The 24,331-nt window shown below is 43.8% G+C and overlaps 1 protein-coding gene across 1 annotated transcript; it reads right to left on the reverse strand.

Annotated features, from left to right (window-relative positions):
• Positions 1-227: 227 nt before the first annotated feature.
• LOC141139937 (posterior protein-like) lies at positions 228-7,072 on the reverse strand. Its single transcript, XM_073626554.1, has one exon. It carries the CDS (start codon positions 6,602-6,604, stop codon positions 4,622-4,624), a length of 1,983 nt encoding a protein of 660 aa, XP_073482655.1. The 5' UTR covers positions 6,605-7,072; the 3' UTR covers positions 228-4,621.
• Positions 7,073-24,331: the final 17,259 nt, after the last annotated feature.

A 24,331-nucleotide genomic window follows, 5' to 3' on the forward strand; every position in this document is an offset into this window, starting at 1 on the left:
AATAATAACATCATTGATGTTTTGGGGCGAATTTAAACCCCACAAAATCACCTGTTTTATTAATGTGGTCTGTAGAAATCGATATAATTATTAATATTATATCTGCGTATTAATTTGTCTAGTCCCTATCATTAGTTGGTCCATTAAACTCTGAGCACATGCTATTGTTAATATCACAATAATACCAGGTTAGCTATGAAACCAAACACACGGTGTGGCTAGTAAAACAATATCTTATTTTTATTTCCCAACGAGTTAGGAAACTATCATAAAAGTACTAAAAGGGTATTACAATGTTACATAGCTTACAATCAGAACACACTATACTAACAGCACATCTCTACAACATATAACAACAATGAAATATCAAAGATACTTATCACACATGATTTCCTTTGTGGGTTCTGGATGATAAAAGGGGTCTGGGCCTCATGGAATATAGGCCCAAGCCCTCGGTCAGAGCAAGGTCCCAAGATAGCAAAAGGGATGACCTTACAGCAGGCTTCTCAGTAGCCAAAAGAGAAAGATCAAAAGCCTGTATGTCCCTTACATTCAAACATACACGCCCACTCATAGCCACCCCCATTTGCCTTTTATTGAGGTATCATTTCAAATGTCTGCCCATTCTCCAGGAGGCATGCTTTATTGTCCCCCAGGGCCAGCGTCTCTATCAGCCCTGTGTCAAATCTCAATAGACATCTTTGCAGCAGTGGTCTCTTTGAAGCTTGTACTGTACTCGCACATGTCACAGCAGGTGGGCTTGAGCCAAGGCATTGTTCTTCTGATCACAAAGCTTTGATGTGTTTCATTCCTACCTGGCTGTGTCAAACAGGAAGTGAAATACCAGAAGTAAGATATTAAACCATGTTGCTTATCCAACATATGCCGCTTTGCGCCTAAAGGGCGCATATCACCCTTCTTCAGACACGGCTCCTATTGAACAGTCCATAACTGTTTCCTCCCCAACATGTGTTTCCAAGCCAGTACCTATAGAACAGTCTTTAACTGTCTTGTGTTTTCAACATGTGCAGAAACAGTCCCTATGGAACAGTCCATAAATGTCTTAACGCATGTTGCGCCTCTCAACATAGGCCTCAGAACCAGCTCCTGTGGAACAGTCCATAACGGTCCTAACGTGCTGTGTTTTCCAACACGTGCCGCTTTGCTACTGGGTGACACACCAACATCATTCTTCCGTGACAGCTCCCATGTCACCATTCTGTATCTTCTTCTTTCTAACATCTTCATGAAGGGGTATAAAACAGGCAAGGGGTGTCCATACACTCATCATTCACCAGCACACATCCAGAGCAGCATCTTAACCAGCTTTCAGATATAGAGTCTCGAGGAGGGCCTTTTGCCCATATTACTAGCTTAAAATATACCTTTATCACACTATACCATGACATAAATCAACCCATTACCATAATATATACATATATACCTATGACCCATCAGATTTCGGGCATGTCAGCGGTATTGCAGGGCTCTGACTTGGCAGCAAAGTCTCTAATTTGTACACAGAGACCCTACCGTCACTTCGTTCCCCAGCTTGCATAGATAACTTTGTGACCCTTCTATATAAATATCAAGTTTAACAACACATATAAATCTGTAACAATGACAAAACCCACACAATTCCATCCCTGTGCCTGGGTTTCAAAGACCATGCCCAGGGTATACCATGCACCTCTACCTATGGTTAGGTTCAAAGAACCATCTAGTTCCATGACTAACGTTACATCGGCATTTTTTAGGACAAGGAAACAAACTCGTCTATGTCCCAAATAATACCCAGGTGCTTCCTTCCCAGCAATGATCCTCTCATCCCGAATACAGAATGAAATATCTTCCCAACCTTTTTTTTGTTCACCATCATGTATTGACCTGGCATACAAAGGACATCATGGTCATGCTTCTGACCAAGGGAAGTATCAACCTGCCTCCATCTTCCAGCTTCTTTGGTCATATGTGGGCAATTAGCCTCAAACGCAAGAAGATAGAATCCCCAGTCAGTAAGCCCATTAATGCCACCAAATATACAGACCGAGTCTGCACTTCTGTACTTGAGATCATACAGCATAACACCTTTCACAATCCAAACTGGTATGGCCCATCCAGGCATTCGACCACCACTTTGGATCAGTGTAAGCGACGTGTTTGACAAAGTCTTACTGAGCGGTGATGCTAACTCATAAGGCCTCTGTCCCTCATATGGAGACTGTACAATCAGCTCAATGCTGGTTGACACTTCCACCTGCCACTTCGTGCACGCAAGAGCCAATGACAGATTCCCGTCCTATACCATCACATTCTCTACCAACCTCTCAACATTGTTGACAAAATCTTGAGCCACTTTAACCTGGGTACTTATGTGACTTTGTTGAATGTTATCAAGGATGCCACCAATCTCTCTGAGTAACAAAGCCCCGCTTATTCTCTGAAGCTATGGTTGCGAGTTTGTTCCTCAGGAGGTCGATGTCCACCCCATTAACAACACCCATCCCAGCTCCTATTCCCCCAATATAGTGCTGAATACATCCCTCTGCTTTCGGGTTACTCCTCAGAAACACGCGCCCTGCATGAACCTCCTTCTGTGTCCGCACATCTCTGGGAGCAAGTCACTGGTATACTGACCGCACTTGATTCAGTGTATATTCAGCACATATAGGGTAATGGAATTTTACCAACCATTGCGAGACATTGAAGTGCCATGTGGTGAAGGCATACTGTACCCTGGTAGCCAGCGTTTTGCTCCCTGTATCTAACGGAGCATGCTCCTGTGCGTATTCACTGGCCTTCCCTGTGCCGGGTTTCAACCTCTCAGGTGAGACATCAGCCAGGCGTATCTCCCCATACAAGGAAATTTTCACCCCATTGATGTGTCACCTGGCCAACCTCTAGTCTGGCCAACCGACACCTTATTATGTATAAGCGCCAGTCTCCTGGGTACCTGCACCATATTACTTTCGTTACGTCAATACATGTCATACATTAAAAACCTTTTCTTCTTTCAATTCCTTCCTTCAACAAAAAAAAAACATATTTTACATTTCAGGTTCTGACAGATTGGATGTGTATATTCCTTCCCCAACCTCCAACCCATCGTACATGCATTAATAGCACGTTTGTATTTATCAGGAGTGAATCCGGCAAAAATGTCTCACAAGTGTCGTTGATAGGCACAGTCCTTCAGATTCAGGATTAGGATTAAATTGTCCATAAGCAAAAACAAGTATTAAACTGAATCTTTTTGTTTGTCCCTTCTCTCCTGATGTTTATCAGAACAAATTTGCAGTGTGATGCGGCACAGTCAAACTGCCAACCAGATGAACATCTGTCATCCCTGTTCCAGAGACCTCTCCAATCACGCTTCACCAGGACTCTGGAAGTGAAAAAAACAAGAGCAGAATCAAATTCTTATCCATAATATCTGCTCGCTTACTACGTTTACTTATAGTTCCTTCCTTGGAACCAGGAACTTAGTATTCCTGGTTTCTGCAACCCTGACCAACCTATCAAAACAACCATGACCTCTTTAGGCTGAACCCACTCTAAAATGGATCCCCCTGGTATGATCAAAAAATTTTAAAAACCATGAACTTGAACGTTGCTTCCCAAAATTCAAAATTTTAAGCATTAAAAAAGACAATGCATTATCTGTACTTTCAGACCTATGCACTAACCCCCCTTTCAGGTAGACAAAGCGTACACCTTGTAACTTTTTCCACCTGAATGAACATTAAACAAAGAGAGAAAAAAAAAACGAACTCTAGAAGCTAGAATGGTCTCCTACCCACAACTCTTGTCTTAAATCAACAAAATGTATTCAGCTGCAGGACATATCCCATGACCATCTATTCAGCTGCTAATTGACGGAATGGCCAATTGCCCCCCTTTCAGGTGGACTAAACAATAATTTCTCCACCTGAACAAACAAAAATAAAATGGATGACTAAACAAATACCAAAAATATTAAAAAAACTTAACAAAAAAATTAAAATTCTGGCCATTATTACACAAAAACAACATGACAAGACAACCACCATAAGACAATGACAAACACTCAACTTTTAACTAAAGACATCCATGGATTTTCCTCCTGAGAAGAGTAAGTGCTCATTTCCATCTGAAAGACAATTAGTTAATGGGGAAAAACAAAAAAACAAAACATCTGTACCTCATCACAACATTTGTAACTTCACTTGCAACACTTGAAACCCTTAATGCCTGACTATTGTTTATCTTATTTTTTTTTTTTTTGTTCATTGTTTGCAAACAATTACTAATTAATGAGCTCATGGTACCATTTGATAATCGATTATGCCTTTACCATAACCTAACCCCTGTTTTGCTAAATGTGCCCACTGTTGTTCTCTCTTTGAAGAACCTGCAAACAAACACAGACATTAGTATCCAAACCAGTTTTATCTTCTTCCAAGGTCTCTGAAAAAGGAACACAAAGACAGTGATTACACACAATTATCATGACAATTGACTTTTTAAGTCTCCCAAGCCTTTTCCCATTAATTGTAATGTAGGGGAACATTTGCTATGTATAAGGTTTAGATGTGAGGGTCGTATATAAATAAAATACAGCAAGGAGCATCCATGCAGCTCACTAAGTGCTGCTAACATTGTTTTCCCCAGTGCTACATTTGAATAACCATGCAGCTACCTCCATTTTGACTCTACGTAACTGTTCCCCATATTGGCGATCTTCAGTCTGCAGTCTCCGCATTTGGGTCTTTAAAGGGAAATGGGTGTGATTACTACAGCCTCCATGCTTTGGGTTGCTACCCCATCGGGCAGAATACACTTCATAATGCCTTGGGGTCGTTTTGGGGTACTGCGATCTTCTTTTGATACCATTATTCGCCGCCCAACAATTTTTAGCGATGTGACCCCCCCTTTTACACAAAAAACATTTGAGGGCTGGTCTCTCTGTATAGGCCCTTCTTTGAGCATACGGCAGTGGAAACTCACATTGTTGGACATTATTACTATGATTACTATGCTTGGAATAAGCAAAATTTACACTTTCATCGTCTGAGTCATCCGAAGTTTCAACTCCTGAATCACTTTCAAGCACAGTTATCGCACTTTTATTTACATCTCCACCATTGATTTCTGTCATAGCAACATCACTTGCAGCAATAAGAGCGTCTGGTTTTTCTGCATGCTTGACTCCTATCTTTGCTGAGCACTGTGCATGTGCGGAGGGTACCTCCACCATTGCACATTCGGCTATTGCATGTTTGGAGGATAACTCCGTTATGGCTGCCTGTGCACCCTGTAATTCTGGAGTTTCCTGCTGCATGCTAGCAATGTTAAGGTCTTTACAAAATCTATGTCCATGCCTATTCCATTTAGAACATCTGAACTCTCTCTGCCTTCCTGTACCTCTGCTTATTACGGATACACCTGCCTTTGACTCATATTCCCTACCACTGGACTCTTGACAGAAGTCTCGCAGGATATTGACAAAATTTTGGTAGGATCTAGCATTCCTCAAAGCCATTCTAATGGGATAGCTTACATAACACTTATTGGCCATTGAGTATATGAAACTTGTATCATCCTCCAATAAGTCAGGACAGTTGAACACTTTCGTATACAATGCAAGATACTCACTGCAGAACAAAATTGGGTCATCTCCTCTCCTAAATCTCATTCGTTGTAAATCACTCATACCATTATCACGACTGTCCACAATACGCTGCAACTCTTTCCTCCGCACCTCTGCATCTGCTAAGCTATCATTAACCTGTGCAAATAACTGGCCTGCCAAAGGTCCTGGTAGCCATGCTCTCAGAAGAGAACATGCATCCTCATTAGTCAAATGAAATCTAAGGACTAGAGCCTCAAATTTATTGGACAGACTCACTGGTGATTCCAGGGCATTAAATTCACCCAGAATCTGGCACAAAGTAAGTCTCTCTTGGATTGTAATCAAACTGTTATCCTGCTTCGAAGCTATGGGTGCAATAGCAGAATGTGTTTCATCACAACCCTTCTCCTCATTGACTGTGCAGATATTGGCCAATTGGCACGTTCCTTTGTCCTCATTGAGCAATACTGTACATTGCTCTTTAGTAAGAAGCTGGGAGTGTGCATTTGCTAACTTTCTTTCTAAAGACATAACCAACTCTTCCATCTCTGACAACTTTACTCGCAATGACTCTAAAAGTTTGCTCTTCATATCACAGTCCATGCTGCACCTCTGCAGCTGTTTTTGTAGCTCACTGTTTCTTTCTGACAAATTGCCTGCTGTAGTCCGCAATTGATCCATCTCACTACTGGAGTCTGTTGCGATCTTTATAAGGTTTTCACTGATTTTCTCTATGTCCTCCCCGAGACGTCTCCTCTCTGCTTCCCACTTCCCCTCCATTTGCTCAGATATAAATTTAATTCTGAGCAACACTGCAATTTCATTTGCCAACCTTTCTTTTTTAACTTTCTTTTTTAGCTGTTTACCCAATCTGCTATTATGTTGTTGACATTGTGACAATAGAACGTTACACTGGCTTTTAAGAGGTTCATCTGCACATGAATGATAATTGGCAGAAGCGTACTTTTTAACATATGTATACACCAGTTCCATTTCACAACCATACAATGCACACAATACACAATTCTATTTGTACTAATGTTCCAACAGTGCACTGAGTAACACACCAAACCTAATTATCGTTATCTCTTACAACTCACGAAAAAAAAAACTGAATCGCTCTTCTAGCATTCAATATTCTTCATTCATTACCACTTTTACCTGATATCATTCAAAATCATTAAACTTTTGCATATCCATAGAAAAGACCCACCACACTTACTGTGGCATTATCGGCTGCCTTGTATATGAGCACTCCTGTCCTGTAGGTTCTATGTGGCTTTTAGGATTACCACATGCTTACTGGGGAATATCCATTGATATGCTAATTAGCCTACCCCCCACTAAAGCTGGTCTAACCTGCTTTTACCAGAGTTGCTTACCATGCAAAGATAAACAAACAAAAAAAAAAACTGCTACAAAGCCATTTAAACCTAACAGTGACTTGTAGTTCTACAGCCTACCAGACGCAAGGCATATTCTAAGACACAAGGCAGATTCTCAATCAATGCCTTCCTTAGGTTGCAGGCCACATTCATCTCCTATTGGAACAAAGCTATTTCACTCTCACATGGGTAAAAAAAAAAAAATGTATTTCTCCCACTTTTTCCTCAAAGATGTATGGTAATTCCTGTCAATCTCTAACCAAGGGTGATCAGCCCTTTTACTCGCCAGCACCTTTGGCTGGTTACAGGCCTAAAGCATATTAATGATACAAACGTTTAACATATATACATATATCATCCGAAGATCTCACCAGGTTCTACGCTTCCCTGATTAAATATTTCACAGAATCTTCATGACCATCCAAGCGTGGTTTCAGAATTCGCAAGCCAGCGCCAATCTTGTCCACACTAGAGATGATTTTGAGTTCTGGGTGTAGTTTAGGATTTATCCTTACAGGGAGTCAAGACAAAAATACATTAGGTTTTTGTGGATTCTGTGTAAAAATAAAATTCCACAGTCTGGGGTGCCAAATGTAGAAATCGATATAATTATTAATATTATATCTGCGTATTAATTTGTCTAGTCCCTATCATTAGTTGGTCCATTAAACTCTGAGCACATGCTATTGTTAATATCACAATAATACCAGGTTAGCTATGAAACCAAACACACGGTGTGGCTAGTAAAACAATATCTTATTTTTATTTCCCAACGAGTTAGGAAACTATCATAAAAGTACTAAAAGGGTATTACAATGTTACATAGCTTACAATCAGAACACACTATACTAACAGCACATCTCTACAACATATAACAACAATGAAATATCAAAGATACTTATCACACATGATTTCCTTTGTGGGTTCTGGATGATAAAAGGGGTCTGGGCCTCATGGAATATAGGCCCAAGCCCTCGGTCAGAGCAAGGTCCCAAGATAGCAAAAAGGATGACCTTACAGCAGGCTTCTCAGTAGCCAAAAGAGAAAGATCAAAAGCCTGTATGTCCCTTACATTCAAACATACACGCCCACTCATAGCCACCCCCATTTGCCTTTTATTGAGGTATCATTTCAAATGTCTGCCCATTCTCCAGGAGGCATGCTTTATTGTCCCCCAGGGCCAGCGTCTCTATCAGCCCTGTGTCAAATCTCAATAGACATCTTTGCAGCAGTGGTCTCTTTGAAGCTTGTACTGTACTCGCACATGTCACAGCAGGTGGGCTTGAGCCAAGGCATTGTTCTTCTGATCACAAAGCTTTGATGTGTTTCATTCCTACCTGGCTGTGTCAAACAGGAAGTGAAATACCAGAAGTAAGATATTAAACCATGTTGCTTATCCAACATGGTCCAATCTTCAAAAAATTTTTAAAATGTTTAGAAAAGCCAAATTTGGAGGATGCACACAGTGTGCCAACATGTGCTATCTGCCATCACGGGAGATCAATGGACGCGTTTTGGGGGTGCAACACCTTCCTCAATTATAAAGTCGCATTGAGGAAGGGCTTTCTCCCCCAAAACACGTCCCTTGATCCCCCCTGATGGCAGATAGCACATGTTGCCATTCGTAAATTGGTGTGCATCTTCCAAATTTGGCTTTTCCAGGGGTGATTTCCCCCCATCTGAACGCTAGATCAAACCCAGTTCCTAAATACTGATGTCTGATCTAGCCTTCAGGTTTTACCTAATGTGAACTTTGTAAGTTCAAGTTTTTTGGCTTTCTTGTTGGTTTTACACAGGCCTGTTTTATCTGAAATGGATATTTTGATTTTTCATAATGCTACTGCAAACATTGTTATACAACAAACATGTTGGTTTGTTTTAAAAACCTTTGGTAAATGCGCATGTGATTGTGCAGGTATAAAAAAGTGCCTTACTCAAGAATGTGTGGATTATTGTCTCAACACTACAACACTTTTGGGGTGATGTAATTGTTGTTTTATGCACAAATGGGGGTTATTTCCTAAGGGCAAATCCTCTTTGCACTACAAGTGCAGGTTCAGTGCAGTTGCAAGTGCACTTGTAGTGAAATGTGTTTTTGCATTTAGGAAGTACCAGCCAACACTGTTTTTTATAAGGTTACCCAATCACGACATTTTCTGCACTCAACACATTTCTGTCAGGGTCAGCTAAAACAAACACAAGCAGTAAATGTCCACCAAGAATTTCTTTTGGTTGTTTTTTATTTGAAAAAGGTGTCACAGATTGTCTGGCATATTGATAGCCCCCCTACCCGCAAAGAACTCCAGGTATCGTAACCGGACATCACGGGCATTCAGGGAGGGCAAGCCAGGACGGCCGCTTTCAAGTGCCGTCATTGTTGATGTATTTGGGATTCCGGCCTCAGGCCCAACTGAGCCAGCATAGTTGGCTGAATGTTTTTGTAGAAAATTATGGAGAACACAGCAGGCAAGTATTATATGGTTCAGTTTATACTCCGCCATATGGATGGGTGTCATAAATAATCGGAACCGGCTGGCCAGGATTCCAAATGTGTTCTCCACCACTCTTCGGGCTCTGGCCAGCCAGTAATTAAAAACCCTCTGTTCCGGGGTGAGGGTCCTCATCGGGAATGGCCGCATCAGGTGGTCCCCCAGCGCAAATGCTTCATCAGCAACGAACACAAATGGGAGACCTTCAACATTGTCCTCTGGAGGTGGCAAGTCCAAGCTGCCATTCTGGAGACGCCTGTAGAACTCCGTCTGGGTGATGACTCCACCATCGGACATCCGGCCATTCTTCCCCACGTCCACATACAAGAAGTCGTAATTAGCCGACACCACCGCCAACATCACTATACTATTAAACCCCTTGTAATTATAATAGTACGACCCCGAGTTGGGTGGTGGGACGATGTGGACGTGTTTCCCATCAATTGCCCCTCCGCAGTTAGGAAAGTCCCACCGCTGGGCAAAGTGGGAGGCCACAGTCTGCCATTCCTGTGGCGTGGAAGGAAACTGTTGAGGAAAAAACAATAAACATTACTATTTTTTCACAGAAACCTGGCAAGCAGATTAGACACAAACATTATGGGTCAACCTCCAGATAGCATTTATTAAGGGGAATTTAACAACAACAAAGTATAAGGTACACCTATCATATTCCCCCTCCCCCCCTCATGGGCCATTTCTAACATTATAGGGGGGGGGGGAACTCTTGGACAGGTAACCCTTTTCACTTCATTGAGAGATGAATGCCTAAATACAGGGTATTACTTGGAACAGCCCCTCCTTAGTTACACTATTGGCAGCCCACTGGACAGGTAAGAAGTGTCATAATACAAAGATATAAATACACACTGTACACATTTGAGGACATTTGGACATTCTGCTATGACCTATCAAGATCATAATAGGATACAAGAACTTTAAACAGTACCATTGGAAAGTATACAGGCAGGCCCTTGCACTACATGCTTTGGGGAATTAATCCATAAATCTGAGCACTAAAGAGATATGTATAGTGTGTATGGGTTTGGCAAAGTCAGCAGATAGATGATTGAAGATAGAGAATTGGGATCAGCTGACTTAGCAGTTGGGGGAGGGAGGGTTACAAAAAATTTGGGGACACCACAAAAAAAAGCCTCTGCCACTCTGCCTGAATTTAAATCAAAAATAACATTTCAAAACATTTTAGGGGGTGTTTGGGGTAAAGCACTACTATGGAGCTGATAAAATACATTGTTAAGTGACTACATGAGGTGAATATAGGGCCAGGAGACACCATGCTGGGGAGGTTATTGAAGGGCAAATATGTATGAAGGACCTAAAATAATAATTACATAAAAATCCAGCATGCATGAGGACAAAGGGGACATTCACAGCATATTACAATCATGGTAATTATGGAATGAGGGAAGAAATACAATATATTATCAAACATTCAATACAATAAAATGTGATATAAAAGGATAAAAATCTTACCTTCATATACTCCTTCTGTAGGACCTGGATGATGGCAGAAAAGGTCTCTGGGATGATGATCCCCAGAGCCTGGGGGGAGATGCCTGTCGAGAACTTCAAGTCCTGCAGACTTCTCCCTGTGGCCAAATACCGCAAGGTAGCGACCAACCTCTGCTCCGCAGTGATGGCTTGCCTCATGCAGGTATCCTGCCTGCTGATATAGGGGGTCAGCAAAGCCAACAAACGGTGAAATATGGGGTCCGTCATCCGGAGAAAGTTCCTGAAATCATCAGGATTATTCTCACGGATCTCACGGAGCAAAGGCATATGACAGAACTGGTCACGCTGAAGTAACCAATTCTTGGTCCATGAACTCCTCCCCACCCTGTTCATGGACTGGACTTGTGTCAAGGTCAGGACCCCAACACCAAGCCCCCACACAGCACGAACTCTACGAGGAGTACGCATACGAAACATGGCTAGAAAACGGTCGGCTGCTCAGAACGAAGTAACAGAACGCACTGAAGAACAGCAAGGCCTGTGAAGAGCGACCTGAAAAACAGCAACGAGTGGACAAGATCGCACAGAAAACTCCAATACGAACTGACTGCACGCACTGAAGAGCAGATACAAACCCACAAGCACAAACTGAACGTCAGAAAATGATCTGAAAGCCACGAGTCTGAAAAAGCGCGAATCGTCTCTCACCAAACTTTTACTAACACGAGATTAGCAAAAGGAGCCCAAAGGGTGCTGCGCTTGGTTCTGAACTGGCCTTTTCTAGTCTTGTCGTACGTGCTTGACATCACCGCGTTCTTGGCGATCGGAAATTCCGACAACTTTGTGCGACCGTGTGTAGGCAAAACAAGTTTGAGCCAACATCCGTCGGAAAAAATCCGAGGATTTTGTCGTCGGAATGTCCGAACAAAGTCCGACCGTGTGTACGGGGCATTACTGTTACTGCGTTCAGGACAGACGTTGGGGGCAATGTCTATTGTAGTGGGGGGAGTATGTAGCGCTGGTAGATTTACAATCTACCGCAGATTAGGTAAATTTAGTAAATTGTGTGTTAGGAAGGGTAAAAGTTCACCTCTGTTCCAGCTTGGCTGACGTTGTGTGTGCTTCCGTGCTGACCGGTGGGTGTCGCTGTTACCATTAGTCAGTGTTGGAAGGGCAACATGTCAAAGTGTATAGATGCTCCTCTGTCTCGGAGACAAGCTCGGTGGAGGTGGTCCTTCGAGTTGCATTCTGGGAAGGGGGTATTTATGGGACAGACGCCATGTTCTAAGGTCATTTTGCAGCCACCTGCTGGCCCTCCTGGCCGACAGGTATGCGTTAAGGAGCTACCTCGTGGTCCTCCGATCGGGAGGCCCACGATGCTATGGTGCAGGGGTGGGTCCAGAGGCTTGTCTGGGGCCTACCACCGTGGCCGAGGAATGGTCCTAAGCTGTCGGTCCTGTGTGACGAAGCTGAACAGCCGAGGAGATCCCAGGGGAGGACCCGTCTTGGAGAGATCACACAGCGTGCTGGTCTATAGAGGGGCCTGGTGACTCGGTTGTAGGACGTATCCAAAGGAAGCAATTATACAGCATAGTGTCGCCAGTTCGGCTTAAAGGTTCAGGCACTGTGACTGACTGTTCACTGCAGAAGATCTGATACATCCTGTGGTAGAGAATCGTGCAGATTTGCCCGCCCAAGTGAGTCTGTGGCAGAGACTTTAGATTCGTGCTGTGTACTGGCTGCTAGACCGGTGAGAGAGGCCTATCCAGACGAGCAGAGAGTGCGTCCCATGAGGGGAATGCATTCCACATAATTGAATAATCTGAATTCTACCGGGACATTTGTCGCTAAGATCTTGTAAGAAGATATTTGAGTCTCTCCTGAAGGTTTCCTTTTCCGTCTCTTTCCTGCTACTTCCTAAAGTTTGACTGTTCAATAAAGCATTGAAAATGTACTCCAGCGTTGGTGCGTGTGTCGTCCAGCAGTAAACTCAACGGAACCCCTAGACCCGGTGCCGGTGAAACAGAGGGAAGCAAAGTGAAGGTAACAGACCCGCGTAAACCAGCAGCTCCACCGTGAGTTATTGCTACACGCCTTTTGTTAAAAGCTGGACACTTGTTGTGCTCAGTAGAGTGTTCACTACCACAGTTGCTGCATTGCCTTGTGTTCTGTTGCACCACAAACACTTCTGCCTCTCTTTTTAGTGGCCCTTTCAGAATGCTCAAAAACATACTAATTCTGATGCCTGTTTCCAGTGTTAAATCTTTCTCCCTGAACAACTGAACACAAACTGCATCATTGTAGATCCCACATACAATCCTGTCACATATCAGTTCATCTGTTAGTGCACCAAAATCACAGTTTTAAGCCAGCAGTCTCAGTGTAGCTGCATAGGATTGTATTCCTTCATCAGGATTCTGAGCCATCATGTTAAATGCATTTCTGTCTATTATCATATTACATTGTGGCAGGCATATCTCATCAAATTTCTTGATTAGGACATCAGGGTCCTCTCTGTCCTCATTATCTTGAAAATGAAATGACTCATATTTATCTAGTGCATCTGAACCAGCAAAATTGAGACGAGTGTACGCTTGTACCCTTTTTGACTTGTCTGAGAGTCCTGCTTTGCTGTACATGTCCCATTCTCTTTTGAATTTTAGCCAGTTGTTAGCAATGTCATTATCAAAGATTAGGGGTTTTATGCCACGTAGATTCTGAGCCATGATGTTTCAGCGATTAACCTTCTGTCACCATGTAGATTTTGTAGAAGCAATGATGGATAGTCAGATGAATCTTGTGAAGAACTTGTTTATTTCAGCCAGCAGAGAGCCACATGTAAAAACCTATTTCTTTTAGTTTCACTTCATAACTTCCTACTTCCTGTTCCCACCCCCAGCTCCTCACACAGCTATGTAAATACAACACATACATATTTTACAGTTGGGGTTTGAACAGAGCAACCCAGTTCTGCAAAGTGCTGGCCATTAAGACATTCTTTTGCTCTGTCCTTCTGTTCAATTTACACCCGTCTTCTAGAATAAGCTTCTAGCTTAACCATCATAGGGAAAAAAGGCAACACACTCCTTTGGAAGTGCTAAAGTGCTTGCGTTGCAGGTACCACTGCAGGATCCTACATTGTAGGCATCCTAACAGCCTTTCAAAACGAAAGTACAAAAACCTGTTTATAGATCATCCTCATCCTCCTTTTAGGAATTGTTTGAAGAGGGTTAAATTGGCCAGTTGACTGGTCCTGCAAGGAAAAAGCTTGACATTGGCAGAGTAGAGAGTTCTTTCACAGGAAAAATTGCAGCTGTCATCTTTCTCCCTGGATGCCTGAACAAAGCAGCATAATTCATGCAGGTTTTGCCAGCCAAGGCATGAGCAACAAAGGCCCAGTTTACGATGTGCATAATACATGCAGATCTGGAGAGACGTAATAGCAAGTGTCCATTAGTCAGCTTCTCATACACCAGCTCCAAAAGGGCTGCAGAAGGGCTGACAATCCAGGAAACAGTATCAGTTAGGAAGACACTATCCCCCTCCACCTGTAACCTGCACAAAGCCACCACAGCATAGAGGAATTGGGCCTGGCAGGTGAGTGGATGGGCAGACAGTCCAGGTCCCTGAGAATGTAGCAGGTGGGCAGGACAGTGAGTGGGCCCGGTGGGTGAGCTGATAGGCAGGGTGGTGAGTGGGCACGGCAGGTGAGCAGATAGGCAGGAAGGTGAGTGGGCCCGGCAGGTGAGCAGATAGGCAGGACGGTGAGCGGGTATGGCGGGGGGGCAATCGAGTGAGCAGGTGGGCGGGCAGAGAGATGACATCATCTCTCACTGCCTGCCCTCACTCTGGGACACCAGGGACACAATCACTGGCAAGTGACAATTTGCATCTTGTGGCAAGTGACAATGCCAGGGAAAAACCGCACCCACCCCTCATCCCACGCAGCCGGTCCTCGGTGCCAAGAAGGTAGAGGACTGCTGCTGCACATCAGGAGGTCCATGGTCACAAAGATCTCCCGTGAAGTTGATAAAAGTGTTAAGACTGTCACAGCTGGCCTTAACACTTCCATCACTTTATTTTCTGGCAGCGCCCCTCCCGAGACTAGACTCTGGATCTGCCCCTGGTCTCTCACCAGGTGTAGTGGTGCCATACTCCCACTATGGCAGTCCTGGTTCTTGCTCGCCACTGACTGACATTCCAGTGGCGGTTGGTTGCTAGGATCGCCCAGCGTCTAGCAACCACGTGACTCCGCCCCTGGCATTCAGCGGAGAGCATAACTTTCCTGGGCTGGCTGCTGCCACACCTCCCGGCTCACTGTCTCCTGGGTAGTTGGTTGCTATCAATCAACCAACCACAGTTTGCCTAACTCCGCTCCCTCCCAGTGTGGAACCTTCTCATTTAGACCTGGCTACTGCCAGTGCCCCACTTCCCCCTTCACACCTTGTGAATTTAAATAAGGTAAGAAACTTTAGGAGGCTTATATTTAATGCTAGAGGAGGAGCAGCTCTGGGGACCCTGATGTATGGGGGGCCCTTTAGAGACCCTAAAATAAGGGGGGCTCTCAGGGGACCCTGATGTAAGGGGAGGTTCTCTGGGGACCCTGATGTAAGTAGGGGCTCTCTGGGGACCCTGATGTAAGGAATGGGCTCTCTGGGGACCCTGATAAAATGAGGGGGCTCAGGGGACCCTGATGTAAGGGGAGGTTCTCTGGGGACCCTGATGTAAGTAGGGGCTCTCTGGGGACCCTGATGTAAGGAATGGGCTCTCTGGGGACCCTGATAAAATGAGGGGGCTCCGGGGACCCTGATGTAAGTAGGGAGGCTCTATTGGGACCCTGAAGTAAGAGGGAGGCTCTATGGGGACCCTGATGTAAGTGGGGGGCTCTCTGGGGACCCTGATGTAAGTAGGGAGGCTCTCTGTGGACCCCAATGTAAGTAGGGATGGTCTCTGGGGACCCTGATGTAATGAGGGGGGTTTTGGGACCTTGATGTAAGTCGGGGGCTCTCTGGGGACCTTGATGTATACATGTGTATGCCCGCCCAAGCGACTTTCTTTACTTCGCTGCTATGGGCTCTAGCCCCAGAACTTTTGTAGACCTAGCAACGCTCCTGGTAACATTGTTTCTGTTTGCTAGGTGAGAAAAACCCCTAAAGGGTTAACTACTGCTAAATAAATACTGACAATGACTCAGAGCACTGACTCCAACAGGCCGACTTAAACAAAGATATCTGCTCAGGATAGAAAAAAGACAAAGGTAGGAAACTGCACCAAACTTTTATAAAATGTTGCAATGCACACCGATCACGCAAAGCGTAGTCATCTACATATGTTTAGATTTTGGGTATTTATTTATTTTTTTAACATAAGTGGAGTTACTCCCCCACAGTCCACATGGTGTCTGGTCCCTTCTGCTGACCTCAAGCTAAACATACTCACGAAACCTAGACCACTTCCACAGGGCAATTGATGTATCTGCAGGGCAATCCGTATCCCAGAGGCAGGAACGCAGCTGCTAGATCTGCATTAGGCACACTTAACAGCCACCTGCTATTAGTTGGGCTCCCGGCCAATGCAAATGCTCGAGCCCACTCTCCAGATGTTGATCCTCTGCATATGTGTGCCATAACACCTCCCCGCTAATAGCTGGGGACTCAGTGACCACTTGAGCCATCCTGGAAGACTTCTGGATATCACAGGACACTCCTGACATCCGCACAGCTGTCCCGCATGAGACTCGGCTGCCAATACATCCAAAAGGTAGGAAAACTTCATACAAAATGGTCCTATGAGTGAAGAGGACAAAAAAAGGAACGCAGCCTGTCTCAGCATGACAATTTATGGGAATGGGGTCCTATGGAGTAGGAGCGAGGGCGGGGCTACCCAAACGTATGCTGCCATGGAGTCTGTCATACAAGCTCTATTTGTGTGACAAAAAATGATATAAATGTCATATAGGTACAGTGTTGCATGATCACGCAATTGTCAAGTGTAATGCCGCATACACACAACTGGACTTTCCGGCAGAAAAGGTCCGACGGAATCATTTCATTGGATATTCCTATCATGTGTGGGCTACATCGGACTTTTTCTTTCTAAAATTCTGATGGACCTAGAAATAGAACATGTTTTAAATCTTTCCGACGGAATCAATTCCTATCTGGAAAACTATGCTATTCTGATGGACCAAAAATGACGCAAGGGCAGCTATTGGCTACTGGCTATTTAACTTCCCTTTTCTAGTCCCGTCGTACGTGTTGTACGTCACTGCGTTCTAAACAATCGGATTTTGGTGTGATCGTGTGTACGCAAGTCCGTTTCAGCGGAACTCCCTCGGAACTCCGTCAGAAAAACCGCCAGAGTTTATCCTGACAGAAAAACCGGTCGTGTGTACGCGGCATAAGAGTGCTGTAAACTGAAAATTAGCCTGGGCATGAAGGGGGTTTAAATAATCCCTCTCTCTATCCAAAACTAAAAGGAATGTGTCTTTAGTTACACTTTAAATAACTCATTGCTTCCTGAGTATGGCATCCCCTTACTATTTTCAAAGAAGTATTAACAAGTTCAATGGAATGGGAGTGGACTGTGTACCACTGAGGTGCTGCATGTTATCACATTTGTGGCAGTGTTGAATTGTAGGTCTGGTAACTTGCTGCAGATTTTCACTGGCAAGTTGTACACTTGCAGAGCACTTGAAGCACAAGTTCTAGTTGACACTTTTCTAATTTGTAGCAAACTTGTGGGGCAAATCTCTAGCAAGAGCAAAATTGCAGTGGTGAGTCTACAGCAAGAGCTCTTCAAGTCTACAGCATGAAAATTCAACCACATTGACCTCTGTGGTTTGATGACTATTGCACAGCATAACTGAATCACAATTTACAACAGACTTGCAGAATGTTTGCAAAGAAAATTGATCTGGAGTCATGCAATGTGGACTTGCTGCAATTGTGCAGCAAACTTTTGAAGTCTGGCATGTCTAACAATAGCATAGGAAGTCATTTTCAAACTAGCAGCACAATTGCTTGCTATCTGGGAAAGCACCAAAAAGTAAATATGCACTATTTCAATGCATCATACCACAATGCACAGATAGTTGACATTTGCCTGTTGCGGTGTGTTACAACGCAAATGTGTCGCACTGGGACTGCAATGGGGTACTATTTAGAATGTTGCAACATGTTACCGCAACATTGAGAATGAAGACAGGTTGAAACCAGTGTAGAAACATAGAACATAGAAGAGAGTTCGCAGAAAAAAAGACAAAGTGGTCTATCAAGTTTGCCCCATGAAGTTGTTTTTTTATTGTAGCACTTTGGAGTTTAGGCAGGGTTGCTCCTCACAAATTTACTTCCCAGGAGTACGGTAGTTATCCTGGTTGTTTGCCTGAGATCTATTGATTTCGTCCTAAGTTTGGCCTTGCACTTTTCTCTTCTACCACTAGGTGGCCGGGTACTTGGTGGTAATAGATATGAGAAGGGCAACGCAAGGTCAGGTTATGTGTATATGGGGTATCTCAGCCAATGGGCAGGGGTTTTCTTGAATCCCTTGGCCTGCTGGGAGAGCCTATATATTCGGGTGAGGTCAGGCGATCTGTGCCACCTGGACGGCTGTCTGGGTGGACATGTGTTGTATTGCCAGGCCAGAGATGGGGCCTATCCCGGGCACATCTGGCTTCTAGATGTCTGAGGGCCTATCCAGAAGCAAGAGAGCAGCGCAGGGTTGGGACTGCGAATTGCAGTCCAACCAAAAGTGACGGTTCTGTCGGCCAGAGAACCTGTCGTGGTCGGAGGTAGAGGGGAATCTGTCGCCAGTAAGGGACTATCCGCCTTATTACCACAGGGAGTAACTGAAGCTAGTAGCGAAACAGTGTTCTCACCAACTGGGGATAGTAAAGAATCGGGAAACTTCAGTGGGAATCAAGCCAGGGACCCAGCCAGCGGAGTTGATGCTTGCAGAGCAGCCTTGTGTGTCAAGCCAGGGCCTGAGCAGGCCAGCGGGGGTGAAGCTTGAGAGGTATCTAGAGTGCCAATCTAGGAACCCAGCAGAGAAGCGGGGGTGACGCTTGAGGAAGATACCACTGCGAAGATTGGAGGAGCTCAAGGGAATCAGTGGCAGTGAATCAGTGGGTCTAGTGAGAGACCAGGAGCTCAGTGTGCTGAATAACTACAAGGAGTGATTGTAGTGAAAGTGAAGGAACTGTTAAGCCTTGTGTTTGGAACTGTTAAAGACTGTTGCCAAAGGAGACAGCATATCTACATAGATATCTACATGCAGATGTGGCGTCTTGTTGGATGCCTTTCCCTGCATGGCTGTCCTCCTATTGAAGTCTCGGAGTCTGCCAATTAATCTTGCAACTACCTAAGGGTGTCCTGGCCCTAACCCTCTCTCCCCCCCAAAAAAGGTTTGTTAAGAGAAATAAACTTTCTTTTACATCTAAGAAGTGTCTGGTGCCCAATAACTTTAACAACTATACACCCACCATGCCTCACAACCCACAACATACAGAAGGATGTCATCTATCCCTGGCCCTGGAGGTTCTCATTAGATCAGGGGTCTCAAACTGGCAGCCCTCCAGCTGTTGTGAAACTACAAGTCTCATCATGTCTCTGCCTGTGTCTCATGGGACTTGTAGTTTTGCAACAGCCGGAAGGCTGCCAGTTTGAGACCCCTGCATTAGATCAAAGGAGGCCTGGGACCTTGCTACATTATTATTTTTGAATTTTTAAAAATTTATTTATTTTATTTTTTTTTACTTTTTTGCCCGAGTATAGGTTTTTTGTTTGCTCCAAGTTTTTGTTTACCTCCCTACTACTTGAAAAGATACTGATATATAGGGATATTAAACCACAGAAACACGTGTACACATCACTCCCACTTGTGAGCAAGCAAAGTACTGGGCAACTTTTTTTTATATTTATTTATTTATTTATTTTTTACTTTGATACATTTTGTCAATATTGTACAGAGAGGGAACAAAAAAAAAACTGCATTAAAAAAAGAGAAATAAAACAGGTAAAATTAACCACTACTTATCTGCAGGGGGTCTGATATCCGTTCTACAACAGGGATAGTTTGAAAGACAGCATACATTACTGGAGTTATCAATAGCCCTTTAAAACATAAATGAGAGGCCAGGCGCATGGCTGGTCCAGCGTTTACTTATTTATTTTTAATGTAAGGGCCACATGCACACTGCCACCTGCCACTATGTGTATACATAGCCTACAGTACTGAAAGCTTTTTTCTCGTGTGACCTAAGAAAAGACTTTTGCAAATCTGAACATATCTGGCACATCATCATAATGGCTTGACCTTCAGGACAGCTGTTTATTAGCTATAAGAAATTTGCCTCCTCTATAAGCTCACAATCATAGCGAGTTACAAGCTGGCTTCCCCTCCCTGGTTCATCCTTTCCCAGTGGGACAGTAAGGATAGTAGTTATAAACTGCTTTTGCTAATAATATATTTATTGCTCATCCCCCATAGTTATTACCTTTTGTATCACTTGACCCTCCCTTTTAGATTGTAAGCTCTAACAAGCAGGGCCCTCTGATTCCTCCTGTATTGAATTGTATTGTAACTGTTCTGTTTGCATTAACGTTGTCTGTTGGCAGTATATAAATCCTGTATAATAATAATAATATATATACTATGCAATAAAAATCAACTTTGTAATTTAACCACTTGTGGACTACATTGTATAAACAGTACAAAACAGATTACAGTGCACACATTCAAGAATTACATTTATCCTGCAAGGCTAGTTAAAAACACCTGAACATATTAAAAAAAATATGGGGGTTTGCTCACACTATATGGTCATATAGTGCTAAGCCCACTTACTGCAACAAAGTACCCCGAATTAGTGGGTCCTACCCTAGTAATAGAATGAAAGATCCTGCGTCTCAACATTGGGAGCCAAACTCCTCTATGTGGGAGAACTGAAGGGATTCCTCCTATGCACTGGTGACCACTAATAAAGAGGTAATGAGGAGGGGGAGGGGTGCTTCAGCCCAAAAAAACCTGGTCAGGGTCTTTTACAATATACAAAAACATATTTGGGGGGCACACCCTAAAATACGTTTAAATTCAACATGGTGCTGCTATAAGACCAACAAACAGTACAAAACAGATTACAGTGCACACATTCAAGAATGACATTTATCCTGCAAAGCTAGTTAAAAACACCTGAACATATTAAAAAAAAACGGGGGGTTGGTCACACTATATGGTCATATAGTGCTAAGCCCACTTACTGCGACAAAGTACCCCGAATTAGCAGTCTTATAGTCTTATAGCAGCACCATCTTGAATTTTAATGCATTTTAGGGTGTGCCCCCCAAATATGTTTTTGTATATTGTAATAGACCCTGACCAGGTTTTTTTGGGCTGGAGCACCCCTCCCCCTCCTCATTACCTCTTTATTAGTGGTCACCAGTGCATAGGAGGAATCCCTTCAGTTATCCCACATAGAGGAGTTTGGCTCACATGGTTGAGACGCAGGATCTGTCATTCTATTACTAGGGTAGGACCCACTAATGCAGGGTACTTTATAGCAGTAAGTGGGCTTAGCACTATATGACCATATAGTGTGACCAAACCCCTGTATTTTTTGAATATGTTCAGGTGTTTTTAACTAGCCTTGCGGGATAAATGTCATTCTTGAATGTGTGCGCTGTAATCTGTTTTGCACTGTTTGTTGGTCTTATAGCAGCACCATCTTGAATGTAAATGCATTTTAGGGTGTGCCCCCCAAATATGTTTTTGTACATTGTATAAACATCCTAAATTATTTCATCTAAGACCCCATGTTTTTATGATTTGTTGCACTAAGAAACCTGACTGCATGAATCCAACCTGCGTCTTCTGCTGCACTATCCAATGGTGGTCTTCTTTGGGCTCACTCCCCCAGACCCAGTGGACGCAAAGGAGGGGGTATTGGAACCCCCACATAGCACCTTTCAGGTACTTAACCCACTTCCCTCTCTGTCACTCTCCTCATTTGAGGCACACTGCTTCCTCTATGCTCCCCAGTTTCTCTAAGGATAACTGTGATCTACCGTCCCCCTGGACCAGTATCAACATTTCTTGATGACTTCTCTGCCTGGCTACCCTACTTTCTCTCTTCTGAAATCCCCACTATCATTCTCAGAGACTTCAATATCCCTACTAATACTAACACTCCTGCTACTTCCAAACATCTCAGTCTAACCTCCTCCTTTGACTTGAAGCAATGGATACATGCTTCTACTTACTTTGAAGGCAATACCCTTGACCTTGTTTTCTCCCACCTATGCACTCCGTGCAACCTCTTCAACTATCCTTACCCGATCAGTGATTGCTACCTTATTCGTTTCACTCTCTCCCTCCAACTGCCTAACAGTTACCCGTAGAAACCTACGCCATCTCAAACCTTCTCTTCTCTACTCTGCTACTGACCACCTCTATGACAAAATCGAACCCCTGTCCTGCACCAACCTAGCCACTTCTGTCTACAACTCATCACTTCTAGCCTCACTGGATACACTGACCCCCCTCACTACACACAGAATCAGGCCCTGTCCCCTTCAACCTTGGCAAACAGATGACACTAGAAGTCTGAAAAAACACAGCTGTGCTCTTGAGCACCTGTGGCATGAGACAAAGTCTCAGAAACATTTCAACCAGTATAAATCTGCCCTCCAAAAATACAATTCCATCCTCCTCACTGTCAAGCAGACCTATTTTATTTCTCTCATTAACACCTTATCATCCCGTCCCTGTCAACTCTTCTCTACTTTCAACTCTCTACTTCGTCCTCCACTGCTTCCACCCACCAACTCACTCACTGCCCAGGAGATCGCCAATCACTTCAAATTGAAGATGGATACTATTCGCGAGGAGATCTCTACTGTTCAGATACCCCCCATGCTTTACATTTCATGCCCACAGGTACAATAATTACTTCCCTCTTTCAACCCCACCACTATAGACGAGGTTGCTAAACTACTTGCTAATGTCCATCTTACCACCCGCCCTCTGGATCCTGTTCCCTCGCAAATGCTACGTTCACCCTCTGGCTCTATTCTACACTTTCTAACCCACATCTTCAATCTCTCCCTCTCTTCTGGCATCTTCTCAAACTCTATAAAACATGCGCTTGTCAGCCCTATACTTAAAAAGAGCATATGAAAATATGAACTGTACCAAGGAGAGGGCACAGTGCCAAGTGCCACACAGAGAGAGCCCAGAGAAATAATAACGGGAAAATTATAATGATTTTTAATATCAAATACATTTTTTGAAAAATCAATGACATATAACATAACAAATTGCAAAAATCATACACCTGAAGAAGCTGGGGTTTCCCAGTGAAAAGTGTTGACGTCACTCCTTTGAGCGTTAGACACCATTCCACGCATCAGCTGACATCACCGCCCTGCCTCGCGCCAGTCCGTGGTGCGGACCGCGCTGCAGGAACAATGGGATACGGGAGTTGTGCTATTATGTAGCAGTGGCAGCCAGTCAGCCATCCCAGCAACATCTCTCCGTTCCCTACACTTCGTGATTGATGCCCCCTGGAGGTATATGGTTGGCAACTTAGCCACGAGGAGAGATTCAGGAGCCTCGATCAGCTGTTTCAGCTGTACTGCACAGCGCTGCCTTCACAATCCTCTGCTGATTGTGAGTCCTAAATTTACACAATACCTCTGCCTGTTGAACTGTTGCATCTATTCAATGTTGATCACTATGCAGCCATCTGGGAGCGACTACCCATATATATGCCTCCTAGAGTAATTTATGACAGGTTATATCAACTTTGTCTAGTTTCGGGTTACTCCTAGTCCATTGGATTTCACAGTGTTTGCGGACATGATGCTGTTCGCCCCTGTTCCTTGCCCTCCCCCTTTCCCCAGGATTGTTCCACAATAGCAGTATTTCCTAAAGTCACGGATTGGTGTTTTTTAGACTTTTTTGCATTTTGCAACAGCCGTTGCTTATATCACCATTGAGAGAATTGCCTGGCTGGTGATGCAGTTACCCCTAATTGGACATATTTATAGTGCTCCATTGGTATACCAGTATGCTTGGGTGGTGTTATACGCTCTGTTTATATGTTTTTATGTGTGTTTGTCTTTGTCCCTAGAAAACGTTGTCTATATGATGTTAGGTGTAGGATTTTTTCCATTTTTTATGGCATTGGTTTTTCAATAAATTAATTTGATACTAAAATAGATTATAATTTTCCTGTTATTATTATTATTATTATACAGGATTTATATAGCGCCGACAGTTTACGCAGCGCTTTACAACATTAGGGCAGACAATTCAAGTACAATACAATTCAATACAGGAGGAATCAGAGGGCCCTGCTCGTTAGAGCTTACAATCTAGGA

This window comes from Aquarana catesbeiana, linkage group LG04, assembly GCF_042186555.1.
Source record: "Aquarana catesbeiana isolate 2022-GZ linkage group LG04, ASM4218655v1, whole genome shotgun sequence".
Taxonomy (NCBI): Eukaryota; Metazoa; Chordata; class Amphibia; order Anura; family Ranidae; genus Aquarana; species Aquarana catesbeiana.

What these genes read in the sequence shown, in the direction of transcription:
- LOC141139937 (XM_073626554.1), bottom strand. Translation starts at nt 6,604, where the DNA reads ATGGAACTGGTGTATACATATGTTAAAAAGTACGCTTCTGCCAATTAT.